Raw genomic sequence first — 21,905 nt, forward strand, 5'->3', positions numbered from 1 at the left:
CCGCTGACGGAACGGGCTAAACAAGTGGCTAGCTTTGTTGTCAGTGGTGCATTATATCAGTGCCAGGTGATGCTTTATGGATTGAAGAATGCTCCAGCCACTTTCCAGAGGCTTATGGATAAAGTGGTGGATGGCATACCTAATTGTGTCGTTTACATCGATGATGTCATTGTGTATGACACCAAGTGGGAGGAGCACCTTGATCATGTGGAAATGCTCATTAAGCGGTTGGAGGAAGCTGGCTTAGTAGTCAACTTGGACAAGTGCGAGTTCGTACGTGCTAAGGTCCAGTACCTTGGATTTGTTGTAGGACATGGGCAAGTGGCTCCACCTCGGGCTAAGGTGGATGCCATTTCCATCTTTGCAGCACCCCAGTGTCGCCATGCCCTCCAGCAATTTTTGGGCATGATCGGCTATTACAGAAGATTTATTGGAAATTATTCCACAGTGCTTGCCCTTCTTACTGACTTATTGCGCAAGGATAAGAAGTGGCAGTGGACAGCCGAGTGTGAGCAAGCTTTTACTACTGTTAAGTCTCTGCTGTGCCACCACCCTATATTGCGTGCACCAGATTTTGACAAATCTTTTGTGCTGGCAGTTGATGCTAGCCGAGTAGGGGTAGGAGCAGTGTTGATGCAGCCGGATGAGGGCCAGGTTGAACATCCCATATCATACTTCTCAAAGAAGTTTAATAGAGCCCAGAAGAACTATTCCGTCATAGAGCAGGAGTTATTAGCGATTATCCTGGCCCTGCAACACTTTGCTGTCTACCTGCCCCCTTTTGGCCCTGTGATCAAGATTTATTCAGACCATCATCCCCTGCAGTTTTTGAACAAAGTTTAAATTTAAGAACCAGCATTTGACCCGCTGGAGTTTGCTTTTGCAAGAGTACAATTTAGAAGTTAGGCATATTAAAGGGATTGATAACGTAATTGCTGATTGTTTATCCAGGGAGGGGTCAGGGTCTTGATTCGAAAATTTTGATCCAGGGCTCAAAATTTTCCCTTGGGGAAGGGCGTGTTACACTGTCCGCCTGTCCGTTCCCACGGGTGCAGCCGTTACAGCTGGGCTAGGGGATTATGCAGTATCCGTGTCATTCGCGGAGTTTAAATTAGCGAGTGTTACAAGTTCTTTTGTTTCTTTCGTTCCTGCCACTGAGGGCAATTTTATTTAATACCATGATGAGAATGCATTTGATTATTTTGATTGTCTTATGTGAGCTACCAGTATATTTAATGATGTTTTGCTTGCATTAGAAGTACCAATTCATTGTAGAGAGAGAGGGGCACGAATTTAAGTTCCTTATTAATTAATCTGATTCATGCGTTCACGCTTGGCTGCACACGAGCCTAGCATCAGTGCAGTGTCTTCCCAACCAGCTTCAGTATCGTGTGTGTGTACACTCTCTCTCTCCCCAGTCATTTTTCTGCCGAGCTGGCGTTTTCATTTAAGTTCATTTTATTCTTTTGTTTGCTGACTGAGGGAAGTAGCCATTTTATTTGATTTTGTGACCGTGTTGTCTTTGGAGGGCCAGTCTGGCTCACCGTGGTCCTCTCGCTGCCTTTTTAACGTTCCCCAACACACGTAGATACACACACACCCCTAACCCCTACACAGTTCAATCCCATCTCCTTGCACAAGGCTAGTGAGAACTATCGTGAGCTATCAACTGCGTTCCCCCTTGGACACGGGTTAAGTAGAAATTCGTCACCACCGGAAATAAGTGGGAGGTGTTCCTGTAGACTGTCTCGGGCGGTATTATTTCCGGTAGTGACGATAGTAGGCTAGATCCATAGGTAGGCTGTTCCGTTTTACTATCAAAGTACAGAGTGTTGCGTACTTAAGTGATATTCCTTCTGTTGCGCAGTTTTTCTCTAGTTTACGGAGTGTGAGTGCCGGGGTCTGCGTTATTTTCACAACGCAGTGGAGGCCGATCATCTAAAACTACCTTGTTGTCTTTTTGTAATAGCCCCGGGCTGGCGCTACCTTAACAATATATATATATGGGATATATATATATATATATATATATATATATATATATATATATATATATATATATATATATATATAGGATATGTGTATATATATATATATATATATATATATATATATATATATATGAGATATATATATATATATATATATATATATATATATATATATATATATATACAATATATATATATATATATATATATATATATATATATATATATATATATATACATATATATATATATATATATATATATATATATATATACAATATATATATATATATATATATATATATATATATATATATATATATATATACAATATATATATATATATATATATATATATATATATATATATATATATAGATATATAGATATATGTATATACCCAGGACCGGACAAAGGACTTGGTAATGAGTACATGGAATGTAAGAGGAGCGAATGATGAGGTGAAAGAGAGAGAGATTGTCCAGGTGCTTGAGGGTGCGAAAGTGGATGTATGTGGAATAACTGAAACAAAATGAAGAGGAGAAAGTGTGAGAGAATGGGAGTATGGATGGGGTATATGTGCAGGAGTAGGTGATAAATGAGAGGGCAAAGGAAGGAGTATGTATAGTTGTGAGTAAAAGATGGAAGAAGAGCATAAGACAGTATGGATCAGTTGGGTCAAGGATTGTGTGGGTAAAATTGAAAGTTGGAATACAAATGTGGGCGATTGTGTGTGTGTATGCACCAACGCAAGATCGTGCTAGAAGAGTGAGAGGAGAGTTCTGGACAAATGTGGAAGTGTGCATGGAAAAGTTTGGAAGGAATGAGAGAGTGTTTTTGATTGGAGATATGAATGGTAAAGTTGGGAATGTGAAGGTGGATGGAATAGTTGGTGAGTGGGGTGTGCCTGCTGAGATAGATGAGAACGGGAGTGCGTTAGTGGACATTTGTGCTGGGAGGGGGTTGGTGATAGCCATTACCCTCTTCAGGCATAAAATGATCCACAGGTATACATGGCGAGTGATGAGAAGGGTGGGTGGTGAACTGAATGAAAGGAAGGCAATGATTGATTATGTGTGTGTGGATGAAAGGATGCGAAGATGTGTAAAGGATGCAAGAGTGTATACAGGTTGGGGGAGTGGACTTTCTGACCACTACTTGGTGGTGGCCAGAATTAGAATGCAAGTAAAATGGAGGAATAGAAGAAGGGAAAGACGAGAGGAAGGAGTAGTCGCAAGGAGAGTGGAAAGGTTACAAGAGGATGAGAAAAAGGCAGAGTATAAGAGAGAAGTGGAGGAACGATTGGGCAAATATGAATTGAAGCAGATGGGAGACGTGGAAGGTGTGTGCAAGATATTTACAGAAGAAGTGTGTGCAGCATGTGATGTGGTCTGTGGAAGTAAGAGAAGACGGATGGGGGTGCAAGGAACAGCGTGGTGGACTGAAGAGGTGAAACAGGCTGTGGCACAAAAGAAGAAAGCATACAATGAATGGATGAGAAATAGGGGTGTGGAAGAAGTTGAGAGGCGGAAGAGAGAGTTATATGTGGAAAGAAAGAGAGAGGTGAAAAGATTAGTAAGAGAGAGAAAGAAGAGAGTGGATGAGGAATTTAGAAGGAATTTGAGTGCAAAGTGGAGGGACTGTAAGAAAATGTTCTAGAGAGAAGTGAAAAGAGTAAGACAGGGTGGAAGTGAAGTTAGCAGGGGAGTGAAAGATAAAAATGGTAGATTACTAGTGGAGAAGGGAGAAAAAGTGAGCAGATGGAGAGAACACTTTAAGGAATTGTTGAACTTAGAGGATGGAAGTAATGCGAGTATAAGTGGCTGGGGATTGGCTGGGAGAAGGAGGGAGGTGAGAAGACAGGAAGAAATCAGTAGGATAGAAGTTGTGGAAGCAATGAAGAAAGTTAAATTGGGGAAAGCCCCAGGAACTGATGGAGTGTGTGGTGAAATGTTGAAGCATGGGGGAGAGATAGTAGTAGAATGGATGTGGAAGATGTGTAGATTGGCCTGGGAGGAAGGTAGAGTCCCGGAGGATTGGAAGTCAGGTATAATTATTCCCTTGTTCAAAGGAAAAGAGGAAAAAGAAGTGTGTGGTAATCATAGGGGCATTTGTCTTCTTAGTATAATAGGAAAAGTGTATGGTAGGATACTTATAGACAGAGTTAGAGAAAGAACAGAGAAATTAGTTGGAGAAGAACAGGGAGGCTTTAGGAAGGGAAGAGGTTGTGTAGATCAGATATTCATTCTTAGATCTTTAGTGGAAAAGTTGCTAGAGAAGGGAAAGAAGTTGTATGCAGCTTTCATGGATTTGGAGAAAGCATATGACAGGGTGGATAGACAAGGATTGTGGAAAGTGTTAAGAATATATGGAGTTGATGGGAAGTTGTTGAATGCTGTGAAGAGTATGTACGATGGTGCGAAGGCTGCAGTGCGTGTGGATGGTGAACTAAGTGAATTTTTCTCTTTGAAAGTTGGTTTGAAACAGGGATGTGTCATGTTTCCATGGTTGTTCAATCTGTACATGGATGGGGTAGTAAAAGAGGTACAAGGTAGGGTACTGGATGTTGGAGTGGCCCTGGTGAGAGAGGAGAGTGTTTGGAAATTCCCTGTACTGTTGTTTGCAGATGATACTGTGTTGTTGAGTGAAGACGAAGGGGAGCTGCAAGGCTTGGTGGATGAGTTTGAGAGAGTGTAAGAAACGGAATCTAAAGGTGAATGTAGGGAAGAGTAAAGTGATGGTCTTTGAGAGAGGTGAAGTTAGTGAATGTACAGCGAGGTTGGATGGTGAGGAAATGGAAAATGTGAGTACGTTTAAGTACTTGGGTAGTGTGATGAGTAAGGATGGAGGTTTGGAGGGTGAAGTGCTTGAAAGGGTACAGCAGGGAAGAAAGGTTGCTGGTTCTTTGAAAGCAGTGATAAGAAACAGGGAAGTGAGCATGGAAGTGAAAAAGTTACTACATGACAGTATTGTGATACCAACTCTAACGTACGGAAGTGAAGCTTGGACATTGTTGGAAGGACACAAGTCAAGAGTGAGAGCAGTGGAAATGAGTTATTTAAGAGGAGCCTGTGGAGTCACGTGGAGAGACAGGCTGACGAATGAGGATATAAAGGAGCGTTGTGGTGTGGATGTGGATGTGATAGGAAGCGTTATGAGGAACGCACTGAGGTGGTTTGGCCATGTGGAGAGGATGGAGGGTGAAAGACTAACGAAGAGAGTGTATGTGAGTGAGGTGAAGGGGGGAAGAGGGAGGGGGAGGCCGAGGATGGGATGGAGGGATGGGGTGGAGAGGTATATGAGAGAGGGGAGTGTGAGTTGGGAGCAGGGCAGTGAAATGGCGGGGGACAGGGCGACTTGGAGGCGATTTGTTTGTGGCCACCCCAAACGGGATTGAGGCGTCTGGCAATATATATATATATATATATATATTTGCATCATCCTTGAACATGCTTGGGGTTTCGTTTACTCGGGACTTATCTTGGAAAGATCATATTACATATCTTGTAGAATCAGCTTCCAAGAGATTGGGTGTGCTAAGCCGACTCCGCTCTTTCTTTACCCCTGCACAATTATTGACTCTATACAGGGGTTTTATCCGCCCCTGTGTGGAGTACAACTCTCATGTGTGGGGAGGCTCCCCACATACAGCTCTTCTCAATAGCATGGAGTCAAAGGCTTTTCATCTCATTAACTCTCCTCCTCTTACTGACTCCCTTCAACCTCTGTGTCTTCGCCACACTGTTGCATCTTTCTCTCTTTTCTATCGCTACTTTAATGGTCACTGCTCCTCTGAACTGTCTGCTTGCATTCCTCCACCCCTACGACGGGCGTGTAGCACCCGTCTGGCAGCAAACTCTCATCCCTTTTCTGTCCGACTCTCTAATGCAAGAGTTAACCGTTACTCCTAGTCTTTCATTTATGCAACAGGTCAGCTCTGGAACTGTCTTCCTCTGTCTGTATTTCCTGCTGCCTATGATCTCCAGTCTTTCAAATGCAGTGTGTCCAGGCATCTCAAAATGATCGGATCCTGAATTTGGCTCTCTATTGTATTTTGTTTTTCTCTTGGAGGGAACTGTTACTGCGGGCTCATGGCCTTTGGTTCCTTCTTCCTCGCATAAATATATATATATATATATATATATATATATATATGTATATATACAGTATATATATATATATAGATAGATAGATAGATACACAGTGTATATCCATGTGAGTGAGGTGGAGGGGGGAAGAGGGAGGGGAAGGCCAAGGATGAGATGGAGGGATGGGGTGGAGAGGTATATGAGAAAGGGGGGTGTGAGTTGGGAGCAGGGCAGTGAAATGGCGGGGGACAGGGCGACTTGGAGGCGATTTGTTTGTGGCCACCCCAAATGGGATTGAGGCATCTGGCAATAGATAGATAGATAGATAGACCCATATATATATATACGAGTATATATATGGTAGAAACAACAACTTGGTATAAATTAAAATTTCCCCCCCCCAAAAAAAAAAAATATGGTAGGAAGCAATAGTTGGATCATACTGGAAATCTCAAAAAAAGACTGGTACCGAGTAACCCTCTAACCTTTTTTAAAACCATTCACAAAAAATGGAGGTAGTTAGAATTTGATCAATATTTAACTTAACAGGAAAAGTTGATAGCAGGAACTATCATTCTGAATATTTATAGATTTTTCAACAATAAATGATGGTTGACAGTAAGAAAGCAGTCATTAGGAAAAAAAATAATGATTGCAAGTAACAGTACGACAATATTAGAAAGACAAACAAAAAATGATGGCACCAAGTAACATTCAAATCAATTAACCCCTTAACCACGGGGCATCACTTTCGTGACGCTTGGGAGCAAGGGATCATATCGCGGGGCATCACTTTTGTGATTCTGTGTTATTTTGAATTCTCCCGGGCTTTCAAGTAGTGGCTTGTATCATCTATCAGTACTGCCAATGTCCAACACTAGTCAGCACTCCTAATCTCATCTGTACTCCCATCCATTGTTAACAATTTAGCCATTTCTCCCCATTCTTGACTCCCCTCCATTACCCTCCCCTCTTGCCTGCCCGGCTATGCTACGCTAAGTAAATCTTCCCTGGAATTTTCTACTGATTTCATCCATTGAAATAAGCTCTATGCCCTACTCTTATACCAAATAATATAAATAAAAAAGAAATAAGGTAAGTGATAGTGCCATACACCTGGAATTGGCAAATTATCACCTGACAACACCTCACATGCACTCATTCGCTAATTTTCGCTGTTTATTTCCCCTTGAAATGTGCAGTATAATCTATTCTCGTAATAAAAATATATATAAGAAAGGAAGGAAGAAGCTTAAGTGATATTTACATTCACCTGGAACTACCTAATTTATTATATATTGTCTAGATTTCCTGCCAATGATTTCATAGCGTATATATTAGCAGCTGTCACCAGGCTGACATTGGCAGCATTGCATTCCCCCTAGGCAGGCCACCACACTGTATTCTATGCTAAGTAAATCTTCCCTGGAATTTTCCACTGACTTCATCCATTGAAATAAGCCCTATGCCCTATTCTTATACCAAATAATATATACAAAAAAGAAATTAGGTAAGTGGTAGTGCCATACACCTGGAATTGGCTAATTATCATCTGACAACACCTCACGTGCACTCGTTCGCTAATTTTCGCTGTTTATTTCCCCTTGAAATATGCCGTATAATCTATTCTCGTAAAAAAATATATATATAAGGAAGGAAGGGAGAAGCCTAAGTGATATTTATATTCACCTGGAACTACCTAATTTATTATGTATTGTCTAGATTTCCTGCCAATCATTTCATAGCGTATATATTAGCAGCTGTCACCAGGCTGACATTGGCAGCATTGCACTCCCCCTAGGCAGGCCACCACACTGTATTCATTTTACTGTCGTCTTTTAATGTGAAAGGACGTCGGATTCGTGCTAAGTGACTGCTGTGGAACGTGAACTGGCTAATTTGTCAATGAAAATGATAGTGACTACGATCTTTCTGGTGTGTAAAACAGTGCAAGTGGAAATGTAAATAATGTGTAAACAGCAAGTGAAAGCAATGAATGTAAATATAAGTGAACAGTGGAAAATAGTTTTATAAGTTACTGCAAGTGACAGTGCCTAACACAGCATAAATAAAATAGAAATGTAAATAATGTAAATAAAATAGAGAATGTAAACAGAAATGTAAATGAGTAGTAATATAAGAATATGAGTATATATACTAGAAGTAATGAAAGTGAAAGTTTCACTCTAGCATGTATGAATACTATGAGTTATGAAAGTGAAAATGGAAGTGACAGATTCACTCTCAACGCTAGTATACAGGACAAGAAAGTGAATGCTACATATTTTACTGAAAGGGAAATTGAATGCCTACAGTGACAATAAATACTATTACTGAAGGAAACTTATGGATAAAGACTGTAGATATATATAAGTGTTATATAGTAATAGAAATATAAACTGTGAGTGTTTTTATGAATAATAAATGACAGAACACCAGCGGCGAACGATCGCAAGTGGGAAGGTCATCTGCGCTCGTAATTTTCATTGCTTTCACAGTGTTTTTCTTTTGGAGTATGGATTCCAAACTATTTGAGAATCATAGAATAGTGTTTCTAGTGATAATATCAGGCTGTGGTAATCATATTACGGGTTGTCGGGAAGTGTAAAGTGGAGACTTCGTTACCCAATTTCAGAGGTCTTCACAAGTCCTACGGTACTCGACGAAGGCTCAACAAACATCCCAGGAGAAAGCTGAAGGTATGTGCCATATGCATATTTAATTTTAATGTTCTAGGACTAATAACTGATTTTTGGCAAATATTTTTAGAGAGTCTGTCTGAGCGTGAATATGCCCGTGGGACACGCAAGTCAAAGCAAAACAAGCCCGCGGTTTAGGGATAAAAGAAATTTCCACAGAAAATGATAGTATAGAATATCAAATCCATTTTAAATATTTCCCCCCCCTCAAAAAAAAAAAAAAAATGATGGTACCATGATATAGTATTTATTTTGAAGGTATTTCAAGCTTAGTGAAACCTGTGGTTGTAGTAAGTGAATCATGGTGTTTGGCAGCAATTCAGTTAATCATGTATTGTACTGTAAACTGGCTGATGATATTGTTAATGACTGATGTTAATTATGATGATAAATTAGTGATGGACAGTATAATGGTTGATGATATTGCTGATATTTACGAGCGAGCGAGCGAAGGAAGTGAGTGATGTTTACTCTCAGTTAAGTTTGGAAATGAGCTGCCCGGTCTGACCTGGTCCGACCTGACCGTCACTCTAAGCAAAAGCTAATAACTTTACTCCTATGTAGAGTTGAAATTCTTCCTGCATGTGATCGAATAATTCATTAAATTTTGTTTTCATCTAAAAATCAACCATAAAGGCTTAGGAACCCCTTAGAATCTCTAGTATTCCAAGGCAGTGTTCGGCTGTAATTAGTTAATGCATTTATTACGAAGTCAAATTAAAAAAAAAAAATACCGTCGTAACACTGGGTTTTAACATCAGTTCTAGCAATTAAATATCGGAGGTTCCGCCTATACTGTTATTATAAATCAGAATGAAATTTTAATACCATGACGCTCGCTTGCTCGTCACGTGCCCACAAACCACACTTTACTGGTTGATGTCACTTATGATAATGATATAAAGATGAATATATGAATGATGGATGTTATGCTGAGTGTTTTTAGGCCGACTCCTCGTTCTAAAAACACTAGCGACTGAGCGGGGTCCTCTTTCCGGACTGGAAGTAAAGCACCAACAAAGGAACAGGACATAAAAACTAGGCAGTCCACCTTAACACATCTATTACCTTAATTCTAACACCGTTACAATATTACATAGAATGATATTCTGGACAGGGGATACAGATATACAAAGTTACGTTAGGATAACACAGGATATTCAACATACACTGTAATTACACTTTACAATGGGTTGGGGTTCTGTAAGTGGAGGTGATTGTCTTTCATCAAAGGCCAAAAGGTCTCAGTTCACAGTCACAAGAGGAATATACAGGTTTAATGGTCTAGGGGAGGAATATTACTATAAAAAGACAGGGGGACGGATCACGACGATTTACTTGTTGGACTAGGCGCGGCGACACTCACCCGTGCGTACACTGGCAAGGGAGAACTCCTCTATTCTGGGCTGGGGGAACAACACTAAACTCACTGTTTCGGAATTACAGTCTTTAATAAGGGGCAGATGAGTTTGTGGGAATCACGGGCACTTATACGTTGAATTCCTCTAGATCACACTGTCACTCTGTCACTGTTCCGGTTCCACTTTCTCGGGTATAGGAAGGGGTGTCACTGATCTTACCCGTTTTTCTGGGGCGATATCACTCTGTCACTTTATAGGGGGGACCTCCGGGGGCTCTACCCGTGGCGGGAATCACCGTACCCGCTGGGGGGAGACTCTACCCGGGTCCGATCCGCTGAGGCGTTGCAGGGAGACCCTCTTGCCTGGGGTCTCGACCTGATGTAGACCCTCCTCTCGGGTCTCGTCGTCGTGGTGCAGGGAGGCCCGTCTATGTGGGGCCTCGACCTGATGTAGACCCTCCTCTCGGGGTCTCGTCGTCGTGGTGCAGGGAGGCCCGCCTATGTGGGGCCTCGACCTGGTGTGGTGGCCCTCGGGACTGGAGCCAAACAGGCGGAGAAGTCGTGTCTGGCGTCGGAGGCTCCGGGGTGGGAGGAGGACAGCGTTGGTAGGCTGCTGGGCTCGCCTGGGGGTCCGGAGACTGTGGAGGTCTGTCAGGGGACGCGCCGTCAGGTGTGGGCTGTGGCCTCGTCTCCTGCTGGTGTCTGGGGGAGACAAGAATTTCCCAGGAGTGGGAGGTAGGTCCCGACTGGGACTAGGTCTTTGCTCGGGGAACACCTTCGGGGCAACTCTCCCGAGTGGTGTCCAGCTACTCCTGCAGGAGTTGGCTGAAGATAGAAGACACACGGAGGCCGTGTTCTCTCTCTTACACAGGGAGGGTAGCACAGAGGCGACTCTCTCTCTTGTCTCCGACACAGCCGTGGCGCCAGGTTGATTTACCCTGGGACCCACTTTTGGCTTTATACAAGGGGCTCTTACCCTTGGGGTGGCTAGGGGTGTTGGCCCCTTATAACTCACTATTGGGCCTCCTGCCATGTTTGTCACAGAGGGTATTTCTCCCTCGTAGTTCACTAAAGGACCTCCTGTCCTGTTTGTGGCAGAGGGTATTTCTCCCTCATGGCTCACTGTGGCAGAGGGTACTAGCCCCTTGTGGCTCACCAGAGTTGTGGCAGAGGGTGATGTTCCCTCGTGGCTCACTGTGGCAGAGGTGCGAACACCTCGTGACTCACCAAGGGACCTCCTGCCCTTAAGGGGTGTAACTATGGTCGTCACCACAAAGCTACCAGGGACTGATTTTATATCAGTCCCACCCCACTGCTGTCGATGGTCAACCCGCATTTGAAGTTGTTGCGGATCTAGGCTCACCTGGTGTTGGGGCAGTCACGGGGAGAAGGGGCACAGGTCAGTGGTGGTTGGGTGACCCTTTTGCCCTGGGTCATTAACTTCCCTGTTATCTCCTCCTCGGGTGGTGGGGTGGTGGTGGCCCGGTGGTGGGGTGGGCATTTTACCACCATCGTTCGTGAAAGTCACGACCCCGTGACTGCAGGTGGTAGGTGATGGTGGTGAATGTCTTGTTGATCGGGATGAGGTGCTGCAGGAGGTTGATCCAGTGGTTGGTCATTGTGTTCGGTTCCTGGGCTGGGTTGAAAAAGAGGCGGATGGAGGATGGGCGGTTTGCGTGGCATAGGCGGCGAAGAAGCTGGGGCATCTGTCAGATTTTGATGGGTGGCTGGCTGTAGGGTAGCCACTGGACGCGGGTGATCCTCATGTTGGTGGTTGGTGCTTGGTGAGGCGGCCGTAGCTGAATGCTGGCGAGGGTTGGTGGGTAGGTGCTTTTATGGGGGATGGGTCTGTGGGTGGAGGATTTCACTTTGGGGAATTGGGATTTGGGAGTTTTCCATCGTGCTTGGTGGAGAGGGAGGGTGATGGGGGAGGTGTTTGGGGTATGGGGGGTTTGTGGTTGTCGGTGGAGGGCTGGTTGGTTACTAGGGGGTGGTGTTGGGGTGTATCTGGGTGGTGGGCATGAAAGGCGACCAGACCTGGTAGTGGTGGTGGTGAGTGTGGATGTGGGTGGTGAGGGTGGTTGAGCACGTGGTGGTGGTGAGGGTGTGCGGGTGTTGGGGGGTGAGGTGGGTGGCAGTGCGGTGTGGCGGGTATAGTGAGCATGGTCACTGGGGAGGGGGGGAGCGTTTGCTGGAGTGGGTATGGGCGTGGTGCGGGCGAAGGTGGGTGAGGGTTGAGGAGTGCAGTTTGAGGAGGTAGTGGTTTGGGGTGGCGGTGGTGAGGCAGGTGATGGAGGCGACGTGGTGTGGGGGGTGGTATGGGAATGGGTGGTGGAGGGTGGTGTGGGACTTAGTGAGTGGGTGGTGGCGTTGGGTGGGGGTGGTGATGAGGGCGGTGGATGAGGCAAGTCCGGATCCGGTGTGGTGGTGGGTGGTGTGGTTGTAGGTGAGGTGCTGGGTGGGGGTGAGAAATAGTAGGTGCAGGAGTGTGGGGGATAATTCCTGGAAGTGTCGTCGTGGCCAGGTGGTCGGGCAGAGGTGTGGGGCTCGCGGATGCGGGGGTGGTCATTGTTGGGTGGGTGGAAAGGTCACACGTGGCGGTTGCGATATGTGCGTTGCTGGCCTTGTTGATTGATGATCACTTGATACGGGTTGGGGACTTGGGTTATGGTGAAGGGTCTGATGAATCGGGGTGAAATCTTACTTGGGGTAGGGAGTTGGGCGACGACAACGGATTGGCCAGGTCTGTAGGGGTTGGTGTGGTTGGTGTTGGGCGTAAGGTCTTGTTGTGCTTGCAGATGGTGGAGGCGGCGTTTGAGATGGTGGAGGGGATCGGTGGTGGAGGGTGGGGAGGGTGGCTGGAGGTGGTGGGGGAGCGGGAGGAGGAGCAGGGTTTCCCCGAATACTCGCTTGTGTGGTGTTATGCCGTCTTCTCGCGGGCATGTTTTTAGACCCCATTGAACAATTTTGACATGAGCAGGCCAGTCTTCATTTCCTGTCTGCGTAATGCGAGTGCGGACCTGATTTAGGAGGGAGCGATGGCTTCTTTCACAGATGCTGTTGCCTTGGGGCCAGTAGGGCGATGAGTGGGAGATGTGGAATCCAAATATTTTAGCTAATTCTTGCCAGACTTTTACGGTGAATTCCGGTGCATTGTCGGAGTGTAACGCCTGGGGAATGCCAAAGTGTGGGAATACGTGGCGAGTCAGAGCATCAGCGACGGACACTGCACTGTGATCTTTTGCAGGACATGCTCTGATGAATTTGGAATAGACGTCAACGAAGGTGATTATATATTTACAGTATATTCTGCTTTGGGGGTGAGTGGTCCGACGACGTCGAGGGATAGTAGTTGCCAGGGTTTTGTTGCCGTTAGTTTTCCGGATGGGCATGGTGTGCGGGTGATATCTTTTCCTAGAGCACAGGCACGGCAGGATTATATGATGTTCTTGGCGATGGTGGTGGGGTTCGGTGTCCAGTACATGTCATTGAACACTTGGGTGAGTTTCTTGGTGCCTAGGTGAATGCCGTTGTTGGTGTGGAGGTGCAGCATGGTGTCGTGGGCGGTGGTGGGGCTTAGGACGATGTGGCAGTTAGGGTCGAACAGGTGTTCGTCGTGTAGGTGGAGTTTGCCGAAAATGTTCGGCGGAATCCAGGCAGGGCGTTGCTTATCTTGCCACATCTTGATGAGGTCGGGTTCTAGTGAGATGGCATTGATGGGTAATCTTGATAGGGCGTCGGCATTCGTGTGGAGCTTGCCTGGACGATACGATATTTCAAAATCATATTCTTCTAGGGTTTCTCGCCATCTCATGAGCTGGGCGTTCGTGGTGTTGGATTGGCGCAACCACTGTAGGGACTGGTGATCAGTGATGATGATCACATGGGTGCTTGAGATGTATGAGCGGAAGTACTCGAGTGACCATATTATCCCTAGGCATTCACGTTTGGTGGCCGCGTAATTCTTTTCCGCAGAGTTCAGGGTGCGGCTGGTACAGGCGATGATGTGTTCATGGCCATCTTGTACTTGCGCAAGGACCGCCCCTATGGCGTGGAGTGAGACGTCGGTATACAGGCGGAACGGTAGGTTGTAGTCTGGGAAGGCGACGACTGGGGCGGAGATGAGTTTGGCTTTGAGGGTGGTGAATGCATTGTTTCGGGGTTCAGTCCAGACGAAGGGTTCTCCCTTTTTTGTAAGGACGTGCAAGGGTTTGGCGATGTTCGCGAAACCTTTCACGAAACGCCGATAATAAGAGGTTAGTCCTAGGAAGACCCTGGTTTTGTGCACATCGCGGGGTGGTGGAATGTCGGCGATTGCATGTAGCTTGTCGGGGTCGGGGGAGATGCCCTCTGCGTTGATCAGGTGTCTGAGGAAGGAGACTGATCATTCAGCTAGAACACATTTGGTGGGTTTTAGCTTGAGTCCGGCCTGGCGTATGCGCTGGAATACCTGTTTGAGGTGGTGTAGGTGGTCGGCCCAGGTATGGCTGAAAACTATTACATCATCCAGGTAAGCCAAGCAGGTTTCCCAGGTGAGTCCACTCAGCACAGATTCCATAAGGCGGGAGAATGTAGCAGGGGCGTTGCAGAGTCCGAAGGGAAGGACGTTGAATTCGTAGTGCTTCCCGTTTGATGTTGAGAAGGCGGTTTTGTGTTTGTCGTCGGGGTGGACTGGAACCTACCAATAGCCTGATTGCAGGTCTAGGGTAGAGAACCAGGTCGATCTGTGTAGGGAGTCTAGGAAGTCGTCGATCCTGGGTAGTGGCGTAGCGTCTTTGATGGTAACGTCGTTCACTTTGCGGTAATCAATGCAGAAATGCATGGTTCCGTCCTTTTTTCGCACGAGTACTACAGGGGAGGACCATGGGCTGGTGGAGTTTGATATGACACCGGCATCAAGCATTTCCTGGACCTGCCGGTCTTCTTCTGCCCATTGTTTAGGATTTTTTCTGCGAGATGGTTGGCGAATGGGAGGTCCTGTAGTATGGATCTCGTGGCTCAGGTAGGTGGCATGGCCAAGATCGGTCAGGCCGATGGAGAATAAGTCCTGAAAGTCCAGGAGTAGTTGGTGGAGGCTGTTTGATTGGGAAGGGGAAAGATGTGGTGGTATGTTGGGGAGGGTGGGGTGATTGGGGGGTGGTGTTGAGCATGGTTCTGCCTCTTCTGTGTCACCAATGATGAGTCCTCGAGGCAGGGTTAAAGGTGTTGTGGCGAGATTGGCAATACGGATTTGGTGGGCGTGGGGGGGGGGGGAGGAAAGTGGGGGAGGCTAAACAGGATGATAGGGGTCCGGTGGGGATGGACGGTGAGAAAAGGACTGATGTACCTGAGGGTCTGGTGAGTGTAACCCATGCTTCATGGTGAGGTGGAATGGTAATGGTGGAAGCAATAGTGGCAGGGAATGAGGGAGTCTGGGGTAGCAAAGGTGGAGTGGGGGATGGGGTTGGAAGGGGATGAAGCGAGGCATTTAGCGAGGTTAGGTTGAGTTTACATGTACAGGTGGGTTGGGGAGGGTGAGTGTTGTAGGGTGGTGTGTGTGTGGGTGGTGTGGGGGTGGTGGTGTTTTTTTTTTTCTTTCCTTGTCAGTGGATGCTTGGTTAGGGTGGGCCGGACTGAAGTGGAGGCGACGTTGATAGCAATCAATGGTCGCGTGGAGTTTCTGAAGCAGGTCCAGGCCAAGATATCCATCATATTGGCTACATGAGGAGTCAAAAATGATGAATGGGTGGTCGGTGGAGACTCGTTGGTGGGTGGTGGTTTGTAAGGTCCTGGTTTCCCCACGGATGGGTAGGGGGCCATCCCCTGTGTCTACGAGGTTGGCTGAAGTGGGGAGGAGTGGGCCGAATGCTGAGATGTGGTGGGAGTAAAAATGGGAGTAGAGGCAATACCTGGCTGCTACCGTATCCACCAGTAATCTTGCCTTGACCCCGTTCAGCCATATCTTGTTGTAGACTGAGGGCCTGTAGCTATGTGAGGTGGCCCCCGCCACCGTGGGGAGGTGCGGGGGCGGGCCTAAAAATCCATCTGCTGAGGATAGGGGTAGTCGTCGTGCTCGTCGTCGTCCGGTCCTTGGTAGAGCAGTGGTGGTACGTCGTCCTCTTGGGCAGCGGCGTCAAGGGAGGAAACTTTCCTACGGCCTTGTTGGGGATTCTTGCGCCGGTTCGCCTTGAGTTGCTCCCTTATGTCATGAAGGGGGCAGGTGCGGCTGCAAGCTGTGAACTCCCAAGGGTTTATACTAATTAAGTTACCTTGTTCCCTGGGGTTATGGCGCTTCCTTTGCGGGTAAGCCCTGGGTACTGTGGGAGGCGGTTCTGCAGGCGACTGGTTAGGTGGCGGCTTGGGTTTTGGTGGGGGGTTATGGTTTGTGGGGAACTTTGTCACTGCATGAAGCGGTTGTGGTGTGGGATGGGCGGCGAGGAGACGTCTGACGAGCTGCAGGTCTTGATCCATATTTCCTGAGGGATCATAAATGGAGAAGTGTTCCCTGACTATGCTAGGGAGGATCCTCAGCAGGGCGTTGAAGGTATGGGTATCCCGAGTATTTATTTCTGCCTCGGGATAAGTGGCGGTGACGAGGCGCCGAGCCTGGATGAAAGTGTCATCCAAGTTACCGTCGTAGGAGAGGGCGTCGAGTTGTGAGAGTGCGACAACTCTGCCCATGCAAGGCATAAAAGCCCGTTTCACTATCTGAGTGAACTGGTCCCATGACAGTTCTGGGACTATTTTGGGTGCGACATTTGTGATAATTTTCCCCAGATAAGGTAGTGTGACTGCAATTTTCTCCTTACCCGAGTCAAACCCTATGTCTAAAAGGGGTTTGATCATGTCCAAATAAATATCCATGTCACATTGGTCCGGGTTGAATTTTGGTAACTGAATGTGTGATTTAGCTGCCATTGTGCAAGTTTCCTTTCATGTTCCTCCGTGCTTTTACTCGGATCCAGAACCACCGCTTGCCACCAGTGTTATGCTGAGTGTTTTTAGGCCGACTCCTCGTTCTAAAAACACTAGCGACTGAACGGGGTCCTCTTTCCGGACTGGAAGTAAAGCACCAACAAAGGAACAGGACATAAAAACTAGGCAGTCCACCTTAACACATCTATTACATTAATTCTAACACCGTTACAATATTACATAGAATGATATTCTGGACAGGGGATACAGATATACAAAGTTACGTTAGGATAACACGGGATATTCAACATACACTGTAATTACACTTTACAATGGGTTGGGGTTCTATAAGTGGAGGTGATTGTCTTTCATCAAAGGCCAAAAGGTCTCAATTCACAGTCACAAGAGGAATATACAGGTTTAATGGTCTAGGGGAGGAATATTACTATAAAAAGACAGGGGGACGGATCACGACGATTTACTTGTTGGACTAGGCGCAGCGACACTCACCCGCGTGTACACTGGCAAGGGGGAACTCCTCTATTCTGGGCTGGGGGAACAACACTAAACTCACTGTTTCGGAATTACAGTCTTTAATAAGGGGCAGGTGAGTTTGTGGGAATCACGGGCACTTATAGGTTGAATTCCTCTAGATCACACTGTCACTCTGTCACTGTTCCGGTTCCACTTTCTCGGGTATAGGAAGGGGTGTCACTGATCTTACCCGTTTTTCTGGGGCGATATCACTGTCACTTTATAGGGGGGACCTCCGGGGGCTCTACCCGTGGCGGGAATCACCGTACCCGCTGGGGGGAGACTACCCGGGTCCGATCCGCTGAGGCATTGCAGGGAGACCCTCTTGCCTGGGGCCTCGACCTGATGTAGACCCTCCTCTCGGGGTCTCGTCTTCGTGGTGCAGGGAGGCCTGCCTATGTGGGGCCTCGACCTGGTGTGGTGGCCCTTGGGACTGGAGCCAGACAGGCGGAGAAGTCGTGTCTGGCGTCGGAGGCTCCGGGGTGGGAGGAGGACAGCATTGGTAGGCTGCTGGGCTCGCCTGGGGGTCCGGAGACTGTGGAGGTCTGTCAGAGGACGTGCCGTCAGGTGTGGGCTGCGGCCTCGTCTCCTGCTGGTGCCTGGGGGAGACAAGAATTTCCCGGGAGTGGGAGGTAGGTCCCGACTGGGACTAGGTCTTTGCTCGGGGAACACCTTCGGGGCAACTCTCCCGAGTGGTGTCCAGCTACTCCTGCAGGAGTTGGCTGAAGATAGAAGACACACGGAGGCCGTGTTCTCTCTCTTACACAGGGAGGGTAGCATAGAGGCGACTCTCTCTCTTGTCTCTGACACAGCCGTGGCGCCAGGTTGATTTACCCTGTGACCCACTTTTGGCTTTATACAAGGGGCTCTTACCCTTGGGGTGGCTAGGGGTGTTGGCCCCTTATAACTCACTATTGGGCCTCCTGCCATGTTTGTCACAGAGGGTATTTCTCCCTCGTAGTTCACTAAAGGACCTCCTGTCCTGTTTGTGGCAGAGGGTATTTTTCCCTCGTGGCTCACTGTGGCAGAGGGTACTAGCCCCTCGTGGCTCACCAGAGTTGTGGCAGAGAGTGGTGTTCCCTCGTGACTCACTGTGGCAGAGGTGCGAACATCTCGTGGCTCACCAAGGGACCTCCTGCCCTTAAGGGGTGTAACTATGGTCGTCACCACAAAGCTACCAGGGACTGATTTTATATCAGTCCCACCCCACTGCTGTCGATGGTCAACCCTCCGTTGAAGTTGTTGCGGATCTAGGCTCACCTGGTGTTGGGGCAGTTGTGGGGAGAAGGGGCACAGGTCAGTGGTGGTTGGGTGACCCTTTTGCCCTGGGTCATTAACCTCCCCGTTATCTCCTCCTCGGGTGGTGGGGTGGTGGTGGCCCGGTGGTGGGGTGGGGGGTGGCGGGGCGGAAGGCCCGGCAGCGGGCATTTTAATGGATGGATGAATAATGGATGGATGTTATACAAAGAGGTAATAAATTATGGACGAACAGATGACAATGGTGTAAACTCAACTCACTTCCCTTATAGCCAGAATGTACTTGTCAAAAAGAGGTTTATATGGAGCATCGTGAGGCAGTGGCCAGGCGTTAGCAACAGGCATGATCCTTTCTCTGCCTATGTACACTGACCGAGATCCGTCTGCGCTGGTGAAGTTCTGGGCGATGATGAACTTGAGGTAGGTCTGAGCATTGATGTGAGCCTGCCTGAGAGAGAGAGAGAGATTGCTACATATATGTGGTTTCAGTCAGCTCTGGAGATAATCATTACATCGAATGGTTATGAAACAGTGGAGTGGAGTGAGTTGCCAACCAGCACCGTTAACTGAAAGCTCTTCAAAAATATACTTACAGCCAGACAAAAATGGATTAGCTGCCCCTCGAGGTTTAAGGGTTGGCAGCAAACCAAATGCACATTATTACGGAAAATATAGAGAACTAACAATGTGTGCTTGTTACAGATAATGACAGAGTAATATAAACTATACTGTTTTTACACTAACTTGGCCCAGATTTTCGTTCTTCTGCAGCTTATTTTCCGTAACTTAATGACTGAGAGAAAATGCTACGGTTCTACATACTTTCCACAGCACTTCTTTGTGACTAGCACATATCCTAATGTCAATCTTTTTTGGAACTTAGCATTCAGGGTGGAGAAATGACATTTTTAGGCCAAGTTAGAGTAAAAAAATTACAACGGCGTAGTGTAATACATACAGTACATATGAATTCCTGCTTTGTAATCTATGGTTAGTAATTTGGATTAGTGCTTTGTAATTCGTGTATCGATCAGTAAAAATCAGTCATCCGGCCATCATCAACATCCGCTTATGCTGGTATTAACGTACTTGAACAATATTGTCATTGTGTGTGTCGGCAGTATGAATGTCTGCAAGATTCACCTTCCCCCATCCTCATTTTGGCTAAATCGGTCGTTGACATTAACTCCACTACTCGAAATTAACCTTCATACTTTCCTCAAAATAATATAATGCCATCATGTTTAAAATGTATGAGTGTAAGGTACAAAAATTATATCTCATCAAGGTATATATAAATCCTATGCCATATTGCTGTTTTTTTTTTTCATGTGAGGAAGAAGGAACCAAAGGCCATGAGCCCGCAGTAAAAGTTCCCTCCAAGAGAAAAACAAAATACAATAGAGAGCCAAATTCAAGATCCGATCATTTTGAGATGTCTGGACACACTGCGTTTGAAAGACTGGAGATCATAGGCAGCAGGAAATACAGACAGAGGGATACAGTTCCAGAGTTGATCTGTTGCATAAATGAAAGACTGGGAGTAATGGTTAACTCTTGCATTAGAGAGTTGGACAGAAAAGGGATGAGAGTTTGCTGTCAGACGGGTGCTACGCGCCCGTCGTAAACGAGGAGGAATGCAAGCAGACAGTTCAGAGGAGCAGTGACCATTAAAGTAGCAATAGAAAAGAGATAAAGATGCAACAGTGCGGCGAAGAGACAGAGGTTGAAGGGAGTCAGTAGGAGGAGGAGAGTTAATGAGACGAAAAGCCTTTGACTCTACGCTATTGAGAAGAGCTGTATGTGGGGAGCCTCCCCACACATGAGAGTTGTACTCCACACAGGGGCGGATAAAACCCTTGTATAGAGTCAACAATTGTGCTGGGGTAAAGAGAGAGCGGAGTCGGCTTAGCACACCCAATCTCTTGGAAGCAGATTTTACAAGAGATGTAATATGATCTTTCCAAGATAAGTCCCGAGTAAATGAAACTCCAAGCATGTTCAAAGATGATGCAGGATTAAGCTGAATATTATTAAACATTAGTGGGTATACCTGTGGAAGATTTTGTCGGGTTGATAGGTGTAAGAACTGAGTCTTAGATGCATTAAAAACAACAAGATTATTTTTACCCCAGTCAGAGATACGAGCCAAATCAGACTTTAGGTGTGCCATAGCCTCATCCCTTGTTTGTTGAAGTAACTGTTGAGATGGGCGTTGCGGGAATCGAATGGAAAGGTGAAGGGTGGAGTCATCAGCGTATGAGTAGATAGAGTTAGATGTACAGCTTAGATCATTGATGAATAAAAGGAAGAAAGTTGGTGATAGGACAGAGCCCTGAGGAACACCACTGTTGATAGATCTAGGAGAAGAACGATGACCGTCTACAACAGCGGCTATAGAACGACCAGAAAGGAAGCTAGCGATGAAGGTACAGATAGAAGGATAGAAACCATAGGAGGGCAGTTTGGAAATTAAAGATTTATGCCAGACACGATCGAAAGCCTTTGAGATGTCAAGTGCAATGGCAAAGCTTTCGCCAAAGTCCCGAAAGGAGGATGACCAGGAGTCTGAAAGGTAGGTGAGAAGATCGCCAGTGGAGCGTCCCTGATGGAACCCGTACTGACGATCGGAAAGAAGGTTATGATAGGAAAGATGCCTTAAAATTTTTCTATTGAGAACTGACTCGAAAAGTTTTGAAATACAGGACGTTAAAGCAATTGGACGAAGTTGGAGGGTTGGGAGTGGTCACCCTTCTTTGGGACTGGCTGAATGAGAGCAAACTTCCAGCAAGAAGGAAAGGTACAAGTTGACAGACAAAGGCGAAAGAGTTTGCCTAGGCAGGGTGTAAGCACAGAAGCACAGTTCTCGAGAACAACAGGAGGGACCCCATCAGGCCCATATCCCTTGTTAGTACTGAGGCCAGTGATGGCAGAAAATACATCAGCTGAAGAAATTTTAATGTCAGCCATGAGGAAGTCAGAGGGGGGAAGAGATGGAGGAACAGCACCGGAATCATCTAAGGTGGAATTGGAGGAGAAAGTCTGTGCGAAGAGATCTGCTTTATCAGTAGAAGAAATAGCT

General features: G+C 46.6%; 1 protein-coding gene across 1 annotated transcript in view; it reads right to left on the reverse strand.

The window, feature by feature from the left end:
• Nucleotides 1-21,905, reverse strand: part of LOC145393806 (glutamate receptor ionotropic, delta-1-like) — a 47,983-nt gene that overhangs the window by 5,003 nt on the left and 21,075 nt on the right. The window contains exon 7 of the mRNA XM_080267852.1: nt 19,085-19,271. Coding sequence (XP_080123978.1) covers nt 19,085-19,271 — 187 coding nt within the window. The remainder of the gene's footprint in view (nt 1-19,084; nt 19,272-21,905) is intronic.

The sequence above is a fragment of the Coenobita brevimanus genome, chromosome 25, assembly GCF_032717465.1.
Source record: "Coenobita brevimanus isolate Jiangsu-jjx chromosome 25, ASM3271746v2, whole genome shotgun sequence".
Taxonomy (NCBI): domain Eukaryota; kingdom Metazoa; phylum Arthropoda; class Malacostraca; order Decapoda; family Coenobitidae; genus Coenobita; species Coenobita brevimanus.